The sequence below is a fragment of the Oryzias latipes genome, chromosome 4 (genome assembly GCF_002234675.1).
Source record: "Oryzias latipes chromosome 4, ASM223467v1".
Lineage (NCBI taxonomy): Eukaryota > Metazoa > Chordata > Actinopteri > Beloniformes > Adrianichthyidae > Oryzias > Oryzias latipes.
Window position 1 is genome coordinate 13,129,304 of NC_019862.2, and position 18,492 is coordinate 13,147,795.

The window sequence follows — 18,492 nt, forward strand, 5'->3', positions numbered from 1 at the left end:
GGCAGTGTGGTAACAAAAAAGACCTTTCAGGAAGATGACAGTGGCAGGCTCGTGCTTCTTGTGACAGCCCCCCTCTTACCAAATGTGAATTTCAGAGCATTTCCTCCTTTCACTAGGGTTCCTGACACAGGTCATGGGGCTGTGTTAACAGCAGCATTCAGCCTGGATACTTAGGATTTTCCTGATATGGAGTAACTTTTCTACCAATAAACCATCACTAAAGGCAAACATGGTGAGGGAATTCAAACTGCTTTCTTTTTGTTCTGGCTGCCTGCTCAGTTGCTCTTTTTACCACACACTTCACGCTTTTTTTCGGGTTAGTCTGACTCTCTGACCACTTCCTCTTGACCTTCCTAAGTTTTCAAGAATACTTTTGAACAAATTGTTTTGATTTGCTTTGGGTCCAACTTCAGTTTTCATGTGGGAAATTTGAATAAAAATCATGAAGGAAAAAAATAGAATTCCTTTATAGTTTATAAAAGGGGAAGTATGAGCTGACTGACATTTCAACAGCTGATAAGTTTTATTACACAGACTTTTCTAGTTAAACATTCACAGCATTTTCAGTTGGATGGCTTTTACTCTTCTATTTTTTTATTTATTCAGACTCAAATGAGTTATCTTATCTGATTGCTCGTCTGAAAAGTATACTGCGAGTTGACACTTGGTTGTTTCAATAAAATTCAATTAAAAATCACCATACATTCGTTTATTAATTTTAGTGTTGCAAAAAAGTGCCAAATGCTTATTTGTCTTTTCAAATGAATTGTGACTTGTACAGAGATCCTTAAAGCTGTAAAAGCAGTTTATAGGATTAAATGAACAACACATATTTTTCCTCAGGGGCTCTCAAAGAATAAAAATATAGAATTCTGACATTAAGATGTTATTCTTGTCAAAGGTTTTGCATTTTTAGTTGTGTTGGTGTGGACTGGGCCATCAGTTTTAATCAAAACTATTACTGAGAAAAGATCAGTTAATTTCTATGAAATGCAAAATTATGTTTTTTTCTACCTTCATTTCATCTTTCAGCATTAAACAGCCTGCATTTTCTGTTGGGTTTGGGTGCACCTGCACTGTGGCTTTGCCTAAGTTAATGTATCAAGGAAACTAGACTGACACACACATGCACGCAAACACACACTGCTTTTTTTTTTTTAAATTTGTCGGAATTGGAACTTGTGTGATGGTGTGTACTCATTTTGTGGTGTGAAGAATGCTTTTTTAAATGCTATTTTGCTCTGATGTATAACAAGAAAAAAAAGACTTTTAAAAGAAAACAGTGCTTAAAATATGTTAGTACAGAGGGTGCTTCCATGGCAACCAGTGCAGGATGCTACCTGAGGTGAAAGTGTGGTTGCTAACATTTCCTGCTCTTGGTCCTGTTTTACTTTGTAATCTGACGACATATGCGGAGTTCCTCAGATGGTGCCTTTTACATTTTAACTGTATAAATAGACAGTCATGAGGCTATTTATGAAGAAGTATGGAAATTAGGGTAAATAAGGCCCCTAAAGGATTTGATTAAAACACTATTGCAACATTCAATTGTTGCATCAACGTAGTTTTGCAACAAATTGGTTGTTGGAGTCAGGAGTTGCTTTAAAATCAGTGAGGTAATGTCCTAAAATTAGGAGAATTCAGAGTAAAAACCAAAATAACCCTGACAAGAAATTACCTTTACACATCCTCCATCACGAAGCCCTACATGTTACAAACGGCATGGCTGTTAGTCTATAAAAACTCTCCCCCACACAAATAAAGGCAGGCAGCAGGAACCTTTTTAGAACTGTGAAGAATTTAAACTGTCAGGAGTTCAGAAAAACGATTTTAATTCAACGTTCACATAACCTTCTTGCCATAAAAAGTTCAAGTATATATATATTTATATATAAGGCGCCTTAAAATGCATCAAACAAGGTGCATCAATGCATGACTTTAGTTACATCAGTAATCAAAAGCAGGTAATTCAGTTCAAGTTCGTAACTTCTAAATGAAGTTGATCAAGTAAAGTTAAAACTTTGACTCAAGTAAAGCAACTAAAAATCATAATTGAAATGTACTTCATTTCATAGCCTTTTTGTTTACCATAAACCTTTCTTTACCATGAAGAGTAAAAGGTAACGAGAAATGTGGCACATTTATGGTACCGGCTCTTTACATATGTAACCTAGTAAAAATAAGAATTATGGTACAAGAATAGTACTCTTGGGAATAATGTATTTTAGTAAAAGTAATCATTTTGATACAGGAAGAATACTCTTGGGAATATTTTTCCCTCAAATGTAACTCAGTTTTCTCCACCTTTGCCCATGAATATACAAGAAAATGGACCAGATTGGTTTTTGTATTTCGTAATTGATATGTGTCTTATGTTTACATAAATAGGCACTTATATTTGTTTGTTTAAATAACTTTTGCTATGAAAATACGTAACGAGTAAACACAATTCAAGAAATAAACCACTCATCTGCTACCTCTTCTACCTGCAGAGTCACCTCATTTAACACCCTACACGACTGACTGAACTGTGTTGAGGTGGTGTTGCTTTAAATCAGAAATTACAAGTTCCTCCTCAGGAAAACACGTCAACGGTTCTCTATATGAGTGATCATCCCCTGACATCCGAAATTTCACAAGACAACCCCCTCCAAAACAAAGGTGCCATGGAAATATACAGTACTGTAAATAGCTGAAAATGATCACAATGAAATTCAAAAGACTGATATGTAACTCCAAAAAGTGGAAAATGACAATAAAAGTGAGAAATGCCTGACTGAAAAGGTTGGAGGCAGGAAGGAGTTAACTGATAACTTGCGGAAATTATTTAATTTAAATAAACTACTGATGATAATTACTTCTAATAACTTTAAATTTCAAGCTCTCACACAACGCCAGAGGAAGGGATGGTTTCCTGCTTAGCAGAAGCAACCCAGACACCAAAAGAGCTTCATCAACTTCTTCTGCAGCTTTTTATTTAAGATTCTTTTTTCAAGAAACATTTTTAAAGTTACTACATTATAAAATGCTCTTAGGAGCTAGAATAATCATTCGGTTTTAACAGAGTTGCAGTTACCTTATTTGTTTCATGTGTCAACTGTTCATTTTTAAGTACATGTATTCATGTCACGCTGTTGTTTCAGACTCCTGCTCATAGCCTTCTTATTATTCTGAGTCAGCATCTCTGCACAAAGTGTATTTATCAGATGTGATCAACCATATGAAAGCCGCTGAGCTCATCATTTTACATTTCATCGATTGACAGAAAAAAGGTTATACACTTAAATGAACAAAGATCAGTTGAACAAAAAAAAAAGCAGTGAGGTAGGATTTGATCATAACAGAGAAAATTATTGTAGTTATCATTTTTCCACCTTAACCCTTGTGCTATCTTAGATGACCCCTTGCATTGACGTGTTCTCCCTACCATGACAAAGGTGGATAAAGGTGGAAAGACTTCATGTAATCCATGGACACCAGTGAAGATCACAAATCATTGAAGAAAAAAAGTTCAACACACTGTCTTGTGGGGTCTAGATGACCCCACTACCAATGTCTACCATTAAAGTGCCTAGAATAGCACAAGGGATAATTCAGTGAAATATCTGTGTTGCAGCAAAGGGCTCCTAATTACAAAATAAACGGCAGTACTGTGTTACTGCAAGAATTGAAAATGTGGTAACTAAGACAGTTACTGATTAAAAAATAAAAAAGTTACAGAAACAATGGCCAAAATTGACATAGTATTGCAAAATTTGCATAAAATGTTTGGAAATATTTGACCTGTCATGGATGTCACAAAATTCTGAAGTTCTGACACTCAGCTGTTAGCATTGCTCCACAGTCTTAATTTATCAACGGCTTCCTCAAAAGGAGATACAACAAACCGCTTTACTCTTCCAACAAAGAAACCTTTTTCATAAATAACTCAATTTAAGGAGAGAGCAATAACTTTTTAGTTTTAGTGAAATAAATATTCGGTATCATGCAAACTGTATGACAGACTTGAAAACTATGTATCTTACCAATCAAAAACTTTTTATGACATTAGTTTTTACTAAATAACCCTTCAGTTTGGGCTCAGTTGATTGTTGATCATAAGATGGGCACCTTTTTCTAGCCAGACTAAAGACTTTTTGTAGCTGTTAGGGGAACAGAAAGGGGATTCCCTCTCTGAACCTTATCCACCCTGTGTTTGGTTTCCTTACCGCTGTATCAAAGCCCAAAGCTTCCACCTAATTTAAAATGATGTTTGAGCAAAAAGAAAAAGTCGAGAGTAAATCGCTTTGGAACACCATTTAGGTGAAAAACAAATCCATTTCAAAGACTTTCCAAATAAAAACCTTGACTGTATGATTGAGTGGTTGAGTTACTTGACACAGCCTAAAAAAACTTTGGTCAAAGAAGCTTTTTTGTGCGTGTTGAAGTGATGTGACATCATGTCAAGTGACTTTGACCAGCTTCAAGTATTTCGGATTTTCTCATTGGGCTGGATGGTGGTGTAGTGGTTAGCGCTCTCTTAGCGCCCTGGTTCAAAGCCAGCTGGGTCCTTGCAGGTGGAGTTTGCATGTTCTCGTCATGCATGGGTGGGTTTTCTCTGGGCACTCCAGTTTCCTCCCACAGTCCAAAAGCATGCTTCATAAGTTAACTGGTGTCTCCAAATTGTTGTTGTGAATTGTGTGGCCTTGCAACAGGATGGCAACCTGTTTAGTGTGAACCATACCTTGTGGCTCCAGCAGCCCAGTGATCCCAAAAGAGATACAGCAGGTTCTGAAAATGATTGTTTTCACGACAGATCCAAAGAAATATTGCAATTCTAATACTCTACAAACCATTCGATTTTCTTGGCAACACAATTATCTCCAAATTTAGCTCAAATCAAACAATACTTGCAAATTAATCAAATTAATAGCGTTTTATCTGCTTTTATGTTAAGCACTTTGTGTTTTTAACCGGAATGAAAGGCGCTATATAAATAAATAAAGTTTGAGTTTGAGTTTATGTGTCACTTCATATTTTTAATCTTTGTTTCAGACAAGCATAAAAATGTTTATGACGAAAAAAAATCCATATAAAGGCAAGACAAGTTTATTTCCATAGCACATTTGATGCAAAGATAATTCAAAGTGCTTTACATAAAACACACATTTTAATGTTGAACTTTGTTCCTAAGTTTCTTTTATTTTTAGGATACTTTAAGAGAAGTTTGATTTCTTAAGGGATGAATCTGATCTGTTGTTTTTGTGTTTGCTGTTTTGAGTGTTGACAACCATTGTGTTCTGCAAAAAGATCTACCAGCACAACCAGGAAACAGTGCTGTTGCGTGGTGCATTCTCACTCTGTAGAAGAAGGTGTGGGAGTTATTGTGTTGCAGTGTGGAAGGCATGCCTTGCTCTGTGCTGCTGACTTCCTGTTAGAGAATCAAAGCAGCTGCAGCTGAATTGAAGGTCTTCTGCTGTTTTTCAGGGGGAGACTGTAGACGTGAAGGCTCTGAGGGCAAAGTTTAGCAACTCGGAGGCCAGCAGCCGGGACAGCGGCTCACCAAAATCCCCACGGCCTGGGATTGGAAGAGTGATACTGCCTTTGAAAGAGAGCGAACTGACCTTTAAACTGCCAATTCCAGTTATTCCTCCTGCAGCAAACCCTGGCCCGGTGAGGTACCCCAAGCCAGACTCCATGGCAGCCTCTGTTCCTCTGAGACCAGGTTCCATCCCTCGAAATCCTCCAGTTTCTCCTATCAGACCTTACCTTCAGCCAGCAGAATCCAACAAGATCAAGCAGACGGGGGAGATGCTTCAGAACTTGATGCTGAGGCAGCAGGGACCTAATTTTGCCCCGATGCCATTGGGTCTGCCTGCAAGTCTACCTCAAGGTCCTGGAGTTTCCCCAAACTCAACATTTCTTCCATCCCGACAGAGAAGTTTAGGAGAAGTGACCCCACTCAGGAAGCCTCTACCTGCGGAGGGGGCTAGGCCTTTAAAACCCAAACGACCTCCTTTCGTCAACCTGGAGCCCTATCTGAGGTTCAGACGAGCACCTGCCATCCCACTGCCCAAGAGAAAAGACGGTAACTCCAATCAATCAAACTTACTTTGCTTTTACTCTTTTTTGTATTGTTTTTTTCTTTGATGAAACAAGGGAAACGAAAAATATAGATTTTTAATAAAATAGAAATGACTAGACTATCAAGATTCAGATGTAGCTGCTCCAGATTTAGCAGTCATTGTTGTTTTTAAGTTAGACTGGGGATTGGTTTTTTAAAGACCCTTAAAAAATTTGGCATCTAATTTAAAAAAAAATGCTTCTATAAAGTTATTTATAATTCTAATCCTTGGCTTTTTTTTTGTGGTGCAGAAAAAAATATGTCCCTGCCATCCATTGCCGTCCCTCCTTTGCCTCCGCAAAGATCCTGCAAGCCCACTATGCTTCCCTGCCAGGTCGCCTCCGTGTGAGCATCAGAGGAGTTTCACATTTTTAAATGTCATCTGCTACTCACAAAAATGCTATATTTAAAATCAGTCTTAAATAGATGCTTGCTGATAATTCTTGGCAAGTCTTAAGACTTTCAAATAACTATTTGTGCAGAAAATCTAATGAGAGAAAAAGAAGGTGGCAAATGAATGAGCATTTTTTGGATAGTTTTCATTCTGTGTTGCTGTTTTTTCATTGATGCAGAAATAACAAAGCATTTCACAAAAATGTTGATTTCAGAGACATCGATGATGAAAAGGACCCCTACGATGACATCGGCAGTTTTGATAAAAACGGTAAAACAAATAAATAATTAGAAATAATTGATGAAAATGTAGTTTGTTTTTAAATCTCTTCTTCTAACTCTGAATTTGTCTAATTTTCACACTTTTCAGAGTCCTGCAGTGACAACAGTTTACAGTGTGTGGATGAGGTAAATGCAGAAATAAAATACCATAAACATGGCATCAGAAAATACAGGCGGCTGAGCGCCAGTCGAATTTATAATAAGTCATATCATTATTTAACATCTGATGTTGTTTCTTTGTGCAACACAAGTTCAGATCCAGTCTTTTTTTTGCAGGAAGATGTGTATGAACTCATCGATGAGTAAGTATCAATAAAGGTTCTGCTTTTATGCTGCTGTTTTCAAGAATCCTACAGCTTAGTCCTTTAGCGCTGCTACAGAAAGCTTAAAGGATTTTATTTCCAGTGAAAATGGGTGGGCAAATTCAGAAAAGGGTTGTAAAAATGTGTAAGTCAGCTTTCGCTCCATCCAGAATTATATACTTTATATTTTAAGCTGCGTTTAAACAGCCAGACTAAACCCTGAAAGATTGTGTGGAGAGCTCCATGACCATTTTCATTCCTTTTAAGAGAGGGGGAAACAAATCCAAAGAAGCATCAGGACCAGCAGAGGGGACGGTCTCTGGAGCATCACATGAAAATGAACGAGTTAAGGAGAAACTTCCAGGTAAAATGTGGAATATCAGTTTAGCACAACATAATGGTAGATCCCTCAGTGTGCTCCCTTGTCCCCACCCAAAATCAGACTGGATGCAGCAGTTTGCATGCCTCAGGCATGAAAGGATTTATTTAAATACACATCCAAATGGTTGTGTCTGTTTTTAGCTGCAAGGCGAGATTGAAGTACTTCAATCAACCAGAGCTCGCCATGACTGGATTGGAGGATCAAAACTGGACCTCAGCGTTCGACAGGGAGAAATTCTGGAGATTCTTCGAGTGACTAACAACCCTGAGGGCAAATGGCTTGCTCGCAACTTGAATGGAAACTGTGAGTTTTTAACATATTTGGTGTGTCTTTGAGTTTTGTTTCAGATTTTTGCGGATAAAATAACATTTTTTTGAAGTATCTTTCTTGTGTTTTATTGTAATTTTAATCGGGCCAAAGATGACAAAAGGCAAGACTCATGTAAACCTTAGAAACTATATATGTACATTCTCTAAAGAGAATGTTGGTCTTTAAATAGAAAGCCTAAAACAGTGAACCATTGCGGCAGCAGATGCTGATCTCTCATAGATCGGAAAGCCCTTTGACTCTCAGCTGCCGCCGCAGCTCAGATCATTTTAGTTGAGACGTCTTTTAATGAACATGAACAAAATGCAAACATAAATACCACAATACAGAGCAAATGAGCTTTTGTTTCTGCATGGATACATTTTTAATGTTCGCTCAGGGTGCGACACCTTTTACTATTTATTTGCAATTTGGCTTGTCCCTTCAGGTGCAGCCAAAAGCACTTCCATGTAACTCTCTCCTTTGCATCCTCCTCAATTACACCAACCACCCTCATATCCTCCTTCTCTAAATACATCCTCCTCCTCTTTGGTCTTCTTCCTACCTTTCCTGGTATCTCCACCCTTAGCCATTTTTTTTTACCATCAACGCATCAGTCTCATCTTTCATTGTGTCCAACTCCAAACCATCTCAATCTGCTTTCTTGCACTAATCTCCAGCTCTGTCTCCACTGCTTTCTGCTGATTACCTGGACCAGGTGTGCTGATTCAACCAGAAACTGAAGACATCTGATTAAGCTAATAACCAACTAGCAGTGCTTGGAGATCTGGAAAAAAGTCAGGGTGATCGATCGGGAGGACCAGGAATTAGTAGCCCTGCAGTCTAAACCAACAACATGACTGCCTCCACCACACTCTTTTACACCTTTCCTTTCGTTTTTGATGACACTTTTTGTTACACATCACACCCAAAACCTTCCTCCAGCCAACTTCCTTCCACACGCCTCTCCAACTCTTTCCCACACTCTCTGTTGCTCTTGACTGTTGCCTCTAAGTAAAGTCGTCCACCTCTTTTACCTCTGCTCCCTCTAACCTCTCTGTTCCACTTAAGTTCCTCTCGTTACACACACTCTGTCTTGCTGCAGCTGACCTTCATTCCTCTCCTTTTTTAAAGCAAACCTCCACCTCTCTATGCTCCTCCACCTGCTCCCTGCTCTCACAACAGATCACAATGTCGTCTGCAAATATCATGGTCTGCAGAGATTCCTGTCTAACCTCATCTGTCAGTCTGTCCATCGCCATGGTAAACAAGGAGGAGCTCAAAGCTGATCTTTGGTGTAGCACATGTCACTACTGTATTCCAGCTCTCATACATGCTCTGAACAAATCCAAAGTACTTTTCTGTCACTCATACAAACCACAGCTCCTCTCTGTTTCCTGTCACAGACTTTTTTATAAATCTATCACAATCCAACTTCTTCTGACTTTCTCTGTTCTTCTCCAGAAGCATCAGCAAAGCAAATATTGCATCTGTTAGAGGAATGACAACGAAAGAGAACTCAAAACACATTTTCTAACTTCCAAAACTAAAAGAATTTAGGTGCATACATTTTTAAAAAACGTACAACTACAACAGTGGTATAATGTAGTTTACTTTTCTTTCAGGTCTTTTTTTCTTCAGTATTTACCCTTTAGAATAAAAAAAGGATGGTCTTTTAATGAGTGCTAACAGACATGCTAAAGCTACAATGGCTCATTTTAACCCTTCTTTTTTTTACAGATGGATACATCAGCAACACATGTGTGGACTTTAACTTAAAAAAACTGGATCCATTAGGTTTACCCCCACCACCCCCAGACCCAGACTGGTGAAGTAGAGCTATTAATCCCATAAATCAAGAATTACAGGCTACCTTTAAATGTCTTTGGCTCAAACTAACATGTTTTTTTTTTGTTTCTTCTCATCTGCAGCCAAAGTCAAGATGATGGTGAGTGATTAAAAAAAAAGAACATTAAAGACTAAAACAAGTCATACTAAGTATTTTTGTTTAGTATAATATTTGTCACATGCTGTTATATGCTTTTTTAGGCAAAAGCTATTCTGGAGCAATGTTTTAAAGTAAAACAAAATAATTCCAACTACAATAATAATTTACTTTCTGTTTTGTTTTATATTATATCAAATGTATTATATATTCTGGCAATGTATTATTAAATGTCTGTTTAAAATATAATGTTTGATCTGCAGATGATTATGATGACGTTCAGCCGATGGCTGACGAGTTCCCCCCACCACCACCACTTGAAATAAGGTACATCTTAAATTAGAACAAAAATGACCTTTTTAGAAATACTCAATTTTACATTTGAGCTAAATTCAATCAAAGTTTGGGGTGAAATCACTGACATGGTTCTCCTCATCTCCAAATGCAGACGCAGGAGCTGAGGTCTTGGTTTTTCTCTCCCTCGCCCTCATTTCACTGCATTTAGCAAATTCTTTGTTGTGGAAAAAAAAGCAGTCATTTCAAGATTTTACTTTTAAGCTGAAGTTTTGCTGCTTTAGTGCATGCACATAAAATTCTTTTGTGACAATTGCTTTTGCACTGGTGCACAATTTCTTGCAGCAAAGAACACCAACATGGCCCCCATAATTCACACCTTGGTTGAGTCAACAAGTGTTCCCCCTGAAATAGATCTTTCATGTTGATAGTTAAATATTTTTACTTGTTTGCCCTTTTTGAGGAAAAGCACATTATTTAAACTGCTTTTTGGTGACCGGATCTGCACAAATATAAAGCTACTCAAATAAATGTTTGCAAAGCTCTGGCTTTAAGGAAAATCATAAATATTTCTCTAGAGTTCAGTTTTTCTGCAACATTTTATGTGTTTTTCCCCAGAAAAAATCCTGTTAGACTAATAAAAGAACATGGCATTGTGATGTGACATTGGCACCCTTTAAAGTTAGTTTTGTTTGCTAAAATGTATGTCTTCTTTGATTCAATCGTGCTCTTTTTTCAGGTTTCCCTCTGCTTCCTCTTCTGTTAGTTGATACACCATTTAAGATAGACTCATCTGTTTATCCCCTTTTTTCCCCTTTGTTTCATGTTACTAATAAGTTTTTTACTGTTTATGTTTAGCTATTCCAGTAAGGTTTTTATTTTTTTAAGTTTTACATAAAGACACAAGGCTCAAATACATAGTATTTTCTAAGCTGGTGTGGAACTGTTGTCCATCTATGGTCCAATAAGAATCCATCACCTGACAAAATTCACGTAAAGATTTATATATTTTTCAATTTATGAAGAAATCTCATATACTAGACTGAAAATTGGAATACTATTAATAAATTCTGAAAATTTTTGATGAAATGATGCCCATTTAGAGATTATACTGCATCATGTTTTGTCAACTAAATGTGTTTGTACAATAAATGTCTAATAACTATGTTTGTTTTCAGCATAGATCCAAAAGTGGAAAAAGAGATAAGGAAAAAGTTTAAGGTAAATCATCAGTGCACCGTCAAACCAGCACTCCACTGGTAGAGGAAAAAAGTTTAAATGTCTGTCTGTTTGTGTTCTCTTTATGAACCCACATTTTATTTCATCAATTAAAATTTGAGAAACGAAAAGGTTCCCGTGGCTGAACCTTGAGGAACTTTGACAACAATTGACAACTAACTACAGTGACTGTGAATTTTAGTATGACGGGCCGCTTCAAGCTCAGCACGTCATGATGGTGGATCCCAACTGCATCATAAAGAAACCAGGAGCCAAAGATCTGCTCGTGACTCAGGGGGACATTGTGCACGTCATCGACACCACCAACAGTAAAAAGTATCTCTGTCGGAACAGCTTTGGAAAATGTAAGTGAAAAATGTGGATTCCTCTCTGGTATTATGTTGTTGCATGTGTTAGTATTGGCTGATAGGATGACTTGCTTCAGAAAATGGAAGTGAAACTGAGCTCGGCACGTAAGAAGGAAATTATACGTTCCGGTACAAATTGCTTTTTGTGTGTGAAGTGTGTTACATCCATGATGGAAATCTCACATTTTATGAGTTTATGTTTCTCTCCACATTTTCGGTGGATGCTGTCCTGTGATTTTTATCAAGGAAAAACTGTATCTTGGCTCAAAAAATGTTTAGAAACTACTACTTTTCAGCTCTAGTGAGCATGTGTGAACTTTAGCATCAGTTTTCTGTTTTTCTGCAATCTGCATTATTTTGTATCTGTTTTAAGAGTCAGCAAATTGTGCATTCAGAAGTTAAAGTCCCATTAGCTGCATACCTGGGGTAGTGGTAAGCTGCAGACACAGCTGGGCTTGGGAACCATTTGATGTGTAAACCCCCCCAATCCAACCCCTTAATGCTTAATGTCAAGCAGGAAGGCATTGGGTCCCCGGTATGACTCAGCCAGGATTTAAACTCACGACCTTCCACTCTCAGGGCAGAATGGATGTTGGAGTAAATATTGCCTTTTTGTCATCTTCATCCACTCTTCTATCCATTATACTATGTAATCAATTGAGCATCTTCATCCAAACAACTCATCCATCCATTTTCCAAACCCACTTAATTCCTTTCAGGGTCATGGGGTTGCTGGAACCTATCCCAGCCACTGTTGGGGAAGGAGGGTACACCCTGGATTTAATATTTTCAGTTCATGTATTCTCAGTAAACTTTAGATTCAAAAGACCAAAAAGACCTTCATATGGACTGAGTTGTTACCATGTGTTTGGTAGAATAGCTTTCTCTGTACATTCATTTAGTTTGACCCAAGGAAGCGTCTATGATAAAGCAGCAACTTCTAAACAGCTAATTTGGAAGCTTTAAGGTATCACACATCACATTGAGGAATCACATGTTCTTAGATAACAACGCACGTGATGCATTAAATTGAAAATAATGGGTACAACAAACAATAAGTTATCATTTTTTTCTCTCTTGTTTCACAGACGGTTATGTGCCAGCAGCTCTTCTGCTTCAAATGTAAGTGAACCCCTCACTCTTTCCTGTCACTCAGCCTCTGTTTTGACAAAAACTCCCTGTTGTCGTAAAAACTGAGCTTTTGAAATATAAAAGATTTACAGGAAAAAAACATCAAAAGGAGAGAATTTATATATATTAATAATTTAATTATTTATACTAATAAAAAAAACACTAGCTATTACTTCATTTTCTAGATAACAATACATTTAAAAAGCTTGTAATTTTTTTGTACTGAGCTTCCCTTCACCTATTTAACTGTCTTTCTTCTCAGGGAAGGAGATATTTATGACGATGTAGAATATCCAGATGGTACGTAAACATTATTTTTTCTACAAAAATTAAAACATGAAACAACACCAAAGCAGTTAAATTAAGAAAAAATGATATGTATGTTTGCTACACATCTTTTTCTATTTGTGTTTTTTGTTACAGAGGTCTATGACAATGATGATCCAAACTGAGGCAACTAAAAGATGTCAGACTAAACAACCACACTCTTGCACAGAAACTAACTATCTTTAAATTAAAAAGCTGTATGAGAATTAAACCTGGGCTAGAAAAAAAAAGAATGAAAATGAGGGAAAAAGGAAACAAGTCTCCCTGGAGACCAGCTGTAAACCTCTGAAAAATCTGTCTTTATTTTTGATTAATTTTTTGTTGATTTCTTTTAGCTTTAAGATTCAAACTATGTGGTCATGTAAATACAAAAACTCAAACTATTCACAGTCACTGTACAGTTGTGATTTGAGAAAGCACACCCTATAATAGTTCTAAGCTTTTTTAAGTGGCATGTTAAAAATGTGTTTGTTCATTGAAGCGAAAACCAGCTGTGATGTTTTGTTTATTTTTAAATTAAACTTAAATGTTACCTTATACTTATCAGTAAGACACCGGTATTATAAAATAATAATTTATTGTGTATTTAGTTTACTTTTAAAGTTCTACTGGTTTTGGTCATAAATGATCCACTTGGTTCAGACACTTTCAAGATTAGAACTGAAAAAAAGTGAACTTTTTTATCACACACACATTAATCAAACTGAGACCAGAAAAATGCAATAAAAAAGCATTTACCCACATGAGAATAACAAACTGTTCAATCCATTGTTGATCAAACTGCATGCATAGAAAATGAATACACTATTGAAGCTTTTTGTATTTCTCTGTACTCGAGACACATTAAATAAATCGATTTTGCTCTGTCTGTTTCTGCACTGAATTTGTATTTGTGAAAGAAAAAAATATACACAGAAATAAATTCAAGTTACATTTTTTATATATTTTGTGTAATAAGGACACTGTTCTTACTAAGTTCTATGACTTCATTTTAAAGTGTTTAGTTTGATTAAAACTTTATTTACAAAAAAACAAATTTACACTATTAGACATTTTTAAATATTAGTAATAATAATAATAATACAATATTTTAAGATGTTCTATATAGGTGCATTTCATTATTTTTAAGGTCACCTCACAGGTGTATTTTAAAAATAGACAAAGACCAAACATAAAAACCAATTTCAATGTGTTTAAGTTAATAAGGTGAAATTCCTCTTAAGTGTTGAAGGTAAGCCTAAAAAAGTTCTCGATTTGAACACGGTAAGGGTAGAGAGTGGATGTCGTGTGGTGGAGAGTTCCAGAAACGAAGAGTGGATCTGCTGATGGAGTGGAAAGGAGACACCGGAGGAGATCAGAGGGAAAGGAAGCTACGAGTTTGTAAAGAATTTTAAAAGTGACTAGAAGGATTTTAATCTCAATTAAGAGATGCAGGCAGTGTGGTTGCTGTGGAACAGGAGTTGTGATCGATTAAGAGGTTTGGGAAAGGATCTGGTCAGCAAAGCTGAAGTTTATGGATGGACTTATGTGGGAGATCTAAAAGAACAGAGTGTGAGAAGTCAATACAGGATGTGACTAATGCATGGACCAAAACAGCTGTGGTGTTTGGTGTAAGAAACTGTCAGACACAGTTATTTCAAAAGGCAGTTCGTGTCATATTATTTATGTGTGAGGGAAATAAGGTCTAAACCTGTAAAGACTTTAATAAAGTTCTGTTTTCATTTTTGGAGGATTTTAGTGGCTCCTATCTTTCCCTAAATGCAAAATAGGCTTTATTCACTGATGCTGTAACAAAGAGAAACAAACAGTTTAATGATTAGCAATAAGACTAAATGTAAATGAGTAGTTTTGAACACGGATGGTGGCATAAGCAGAACAGGAAGCTATGGAAGTGCACCATTTCCCTTTTTGATTCCAGCTGCTCTTTTTTCCATAAATTTGCTTCTTTATATCAGTGCATGTTAACCTTATCCAAAAGAAGTCTTTAGAATACATTTGTTGTAGATTGCGCCTTGCAACATTCGACAACTGCAAAAATAAAGGAATAAAGTGTATCCTTCTAGTCAAAGGCCTGTTAGATTCCTTGTTGCAATTTGATTACAGTTTAAGAAGTAGGTTTGTGGTCCTCTTAAGAAAAAAAGAAAAAAAACACTCCAAAAATCTCATTTCCATTTTAAAGTATTTAGTTTATTTTTTCGTTTTTTAAGAATGGCACATTTACAATATAATGCATATATATTTACTTACAGCACAGGTGCCCGGAAATGGAAAAAAAAAGACAAAAAGCCCTATATTGTCACATCTATCCCTTAAAATACAGGTGTACAGTTCAAAAATGAACAGATACTGACGATAGTGTGGCTGTTGAATTTATCTGAAGGGATGGTTCTGTAGTCACAAGGAAGATAAACTAGATGTTGTTTGACCATGAAACTGTGGAAGATTCATAGTTTTCTTTAAAAAAGAAACAAACCAATGAATATTTAGCAAATGTGGAAAAGTTACGACTGAAGAAGAAAAAGCAAAGAATAACAACCTCTGTGTGAGAAAGATAAATAAAATAATGAAATATACAGAGAGAAGAAGAATTACAATTACTGTCCTGAAAAAAAAGAAAAACTTAAATCATTGGAGAAAATCGGAACAGAAGAGACTGGTCAATGAGTTCATAGGGTCCGTCTTGAAAAATGCCCAGTGAAGGGTTGCATGTTTAGTCATGATCCAAAGAGTCTGTAGAATAAAAGAGCAAAGTTCAGTTCACAGCATGTTACAGTCATGTCTGCAGGACAGTTATTAAAATTCTAAATACTGGATAAGTAAAAAAATTGAGGCTGTGTTGTTGAAAATATCCAAAATCGTGTTTTTTTTCCCCCCATGTCTGATGTGAAAGCCGGGTTAGGTTTGTGTTCCTCCAACCTTGAGAATTATCTTTTATTGCCAGAACCCTTTTGCCGAATAAATTATGCTTTTTTTAATATTAATAATACTGTATGCAACAAGAATTGTTAATTTAAAAAAAAAAAATATATATATATATATATAGATTCAAGATTCAAGATTCAAGATTCAAGAGGTTTTTATTGCCATATTCTGTGTAGCTACACAGAGTAGGAATTTGTTTCGGTGCAAATGTGCAACATAAAACAGAAGAACAGTAAGCAACAAAATTTTTACACAATGGACATAACAAAAAATATAAATAGAGTCAGTAGTGCAAGGAGTGTCAGAACAGTGCAGACTGAGAATGTTCAAGGTGCAGGTAGTGGGCTGGTGACTGGTTGGACATTGACGTGAAATTTAGGGGGGGGTTACAGGGCGTTTAAGAGTCTGACTGCAGAGGGAAAGAAACTGTTCTTGTGTCTGGAGGTTCTGGTCCTGATGGACCTTAGCCTCCTGCCTGAAGGGAGTAGTTTCAGTAGGGAATGTCCAGGGTGGGAAGGGTCGGCAGCTATCCGGCCTGCACGTCCCCGGGTTCTGGAGACATATAGTTCCTGGACAGATGGGAGGCTGCAGCCGATCACCTTCTCTGCTGAGCGCACAATACGCTGTAGTCTGTTAATGTCCCTGGTTGTGGCACTAGTGTACCACACGGTGATGGAGGAGGTGTGGATGGACTCAATGATGGCCGTGTAGAACTGCACCATCATCTGGGCCGGCAGCCCAGATATATATATATATATATATATATATATATATATATATATATATATATATATATATATATATATATATATATATATATATATATATATATATATATATATATATATATATATATATATATATATATATATCGTGCAGTATGTTCTTTTTCTACCGAAAAAGGATTTTTTTTCTTATGTCCATTAGCTTATTTCACTAAATTTTTCTAAATTCTCTTCATTCTCAGCCATAATGGCTTAGTAATTACTCACAAAATCATGCAGAACATGATGAAGATGTTCCATAGAGCGATGAAGATCCGAAAGTATCGCAAGCTGAGCAGGAACTCTCTGATGTTGTCGCCTGAAAGCATGAGAACCACGTTTTTCATCAACAAAGAAATAAAACGGCAAGAACCTAAAATCTAATGTATCACTAAAGAACAAGGTTTTTAGAAGCTAAAATAGGACCAGGGGTGATAATAGTTTGCAAACCTATATGCAACAGAGGTGGTCAAATCTCCCTGTACAGAATCTTGAGCAGTTAACACAACAACACACTGCTTATCCTCTTATTTAATGTAAAGCTAATATAGTTAATAAAAAAAAAAAACTCCTAAGTGTAACAGTTCAACTTCAGCCTTATATTGCATTATTCAATTATGCAACACAGCCCCTAGTTCTAATTTATATTATACATGAGGTAAATTGACCTTAAAATTAGATGTGACTTCTGTTTTCTGTTTGAGTCATCACTCTCACCTGTTCTTGGTTCTCTGGGTACATCTCCAAAACCCTGCGAGTGCGACTCCTTCTCCTTCCTCTTTCTGAAACACATCTACTATTAATTCCCTGTAACTTAAATTCAACAAACATCAACATTCAATGCCGCTGATACTTACAGCTTGAAGTTCAGCACCGCCGCTGAATTCAGCAACAGAGTCCTGCGGAGCAAAGACCGTGTTTATTTACAGGTAAATGTGGTTGTTGTTCAGTGGCTAAGGCTAGCTGCTGAGCTGGCATTAGCATTGTGTTAGCTAGTTTTCAATACGACACACTAAAACCTTACAACATAAACGCTTCGCCAAAACACACAGACATACATCTCATAAAAATATTTTACTTTATGAAACTGACAAAATAATAAGCACATTACCCAAATATTAAGAGATCTCCGAGCATTTTGCTCTCATCACAGAAACCAACAACTTCCGCCTTACTTGACGCATCCGCTGATGTGACCAATAGAAATTTAGATGATGATTATAGACTAAATATCCTGAATTTTGATCGTAAGGTACAACGTGCTTTTTATACTCTCTACTAGTTAACCAATTTCTGTCTATATTGATATTATTATGAGTGTTTATAAAGTAAAACAAATGATTTTAATTTTCAATTTAGAAGAGATAACATGACGCAGTAAAGTTGCTAGAAATTGTGCCTTAGAGACGTACTCAGGGAAAACTTGAACACATTTCGAACCACCTCTGATCACATGAAGCGGATTAAATGTAACATTTCCTTCAAATCTTCAATTAAGGTGTAGTGGGATTCAGTTTTGAAATACCAGAAAACGTTAACATAAAAACACATAGATTTCTTTCCTAGAATGACTTTTGAAATATATTTTTAGATTTGGACAATGGTGCCATCGCGTGGAGACATGTCCACATCACAGTCCATTAAAACAAATACGCAATAAGTGCAATGAATAGATAAAAAAATAATTCAAATATGTTGGGAAACGTTTTAAACAAATACGAGGATAAGATGTGGCACCGTGCATTTCAGAATGTA

At 36.5% G+C, this 18,492-nt stretch overlaps 2 protein-coding genes across 2 annotated transcripts; one reads left to right on the forward strand and one right to left on the reverse strand.

Annotated features, from left to right (window-relative positions):
* The first annotated feature begins 73 nt into the window (after positions 1-73).
* On the forward strand, positions 74-13,929 carry LOC101164547 (FYN-binding protein 1). Its single transcript, XM_011473998.3, has 16 exons — positions 74-232; positions 5,467-6,067; positions 6,355-6,448; positions 6,712-6,767; positions 6,867-6,904; positions 7,055-7,080; positions 7,348-7,444; positions 7,603-7,765; positions 9,509-9,596; positions 9,700-9,716; positions 9,977-10,040; positions 11,186-11,228; positions 11,428-11,590; positions 12,682-12,715; positions 12,987-13,024; positions 13,148-13,929. The coding sequence occupies exons 1-16, from the start codon at positions 230-232 to the stop codon at positions 13,174-13,176; spliced, it is 1,554 nt and encodes a 517-aa protein (XP_011472300.1). The 5' UTR covers positions 74-229; the 3' UTR covers positions 13,177-13,929.
* A 1,287-nt stretch (positions 13,930-15,216) lies between these two features.
* On the reverse strand, positions 15,217-17,955 carry smim7 (small integral membrane protein 7). The gene is made up of 5 exons (XM_004067906.4): positions 17,849-17,955; positions 17,595-17,636; positions 17,455-17,519; positions 16,966-17,056; positions 15,217-15,781 (listed from the first exon to the last, which is right to left on the reverse strand). The coding sequence occupies exons 1-5, from the start codon at positions 17,872-17,874 to the stop codon at positions 15,766-15,768; spliced, it is 240 nt and encodes a 79-aa protein (XP_004067954.1). The 5' UTR covers positions 17,875-17,955; the 3' UTR covers positions 15,217-15,765.
* Between the last annotated feature and the right edge of the window lie 537 nt (positions 17,956-18,492).

Excerpts from the sequence above, each read along its gene's own strand:
- smim7 (XM_004067906.4), bottom strand. The coding sequence starts at position 17,874 with ATGCTCGGAGATCTCTTAATATTTGG. Across the intron at positions 17,520-17,594 it reads GCGGTGCTGAACTTCAAGCT|AAAGAGGAAGGAGAAGGAGT; the intron begins GTAAGTATCAGC and ends GATGTGTTTCAG. Across the intron at positions 17,057-17,454 it reads ACCCAGAGAACCAAGAACAG|GCGACAACATCAGAGAGTTC; the intron begins GTGAGAGTGATG and ends TCATGCTTTCAG.
- LOC101164547 (XM_011473998.3), top strand. Across the intron at positions 11,229-11,427 it reads AGATAAGGAAAAAGTTTAAG|TATGACGGGCCGCTTCAAGC; the intron begins GTAAATCATCAG and ends TGTGAATTTTAG. Across the intron at positions 12,716-12,986 it reads GCAGCTCTTCTGCTTCAAAT|GGAAGGAGATATTTATGACG; the intron begins GTAAGTGAACCC and ends CTTTCTTCTCAG.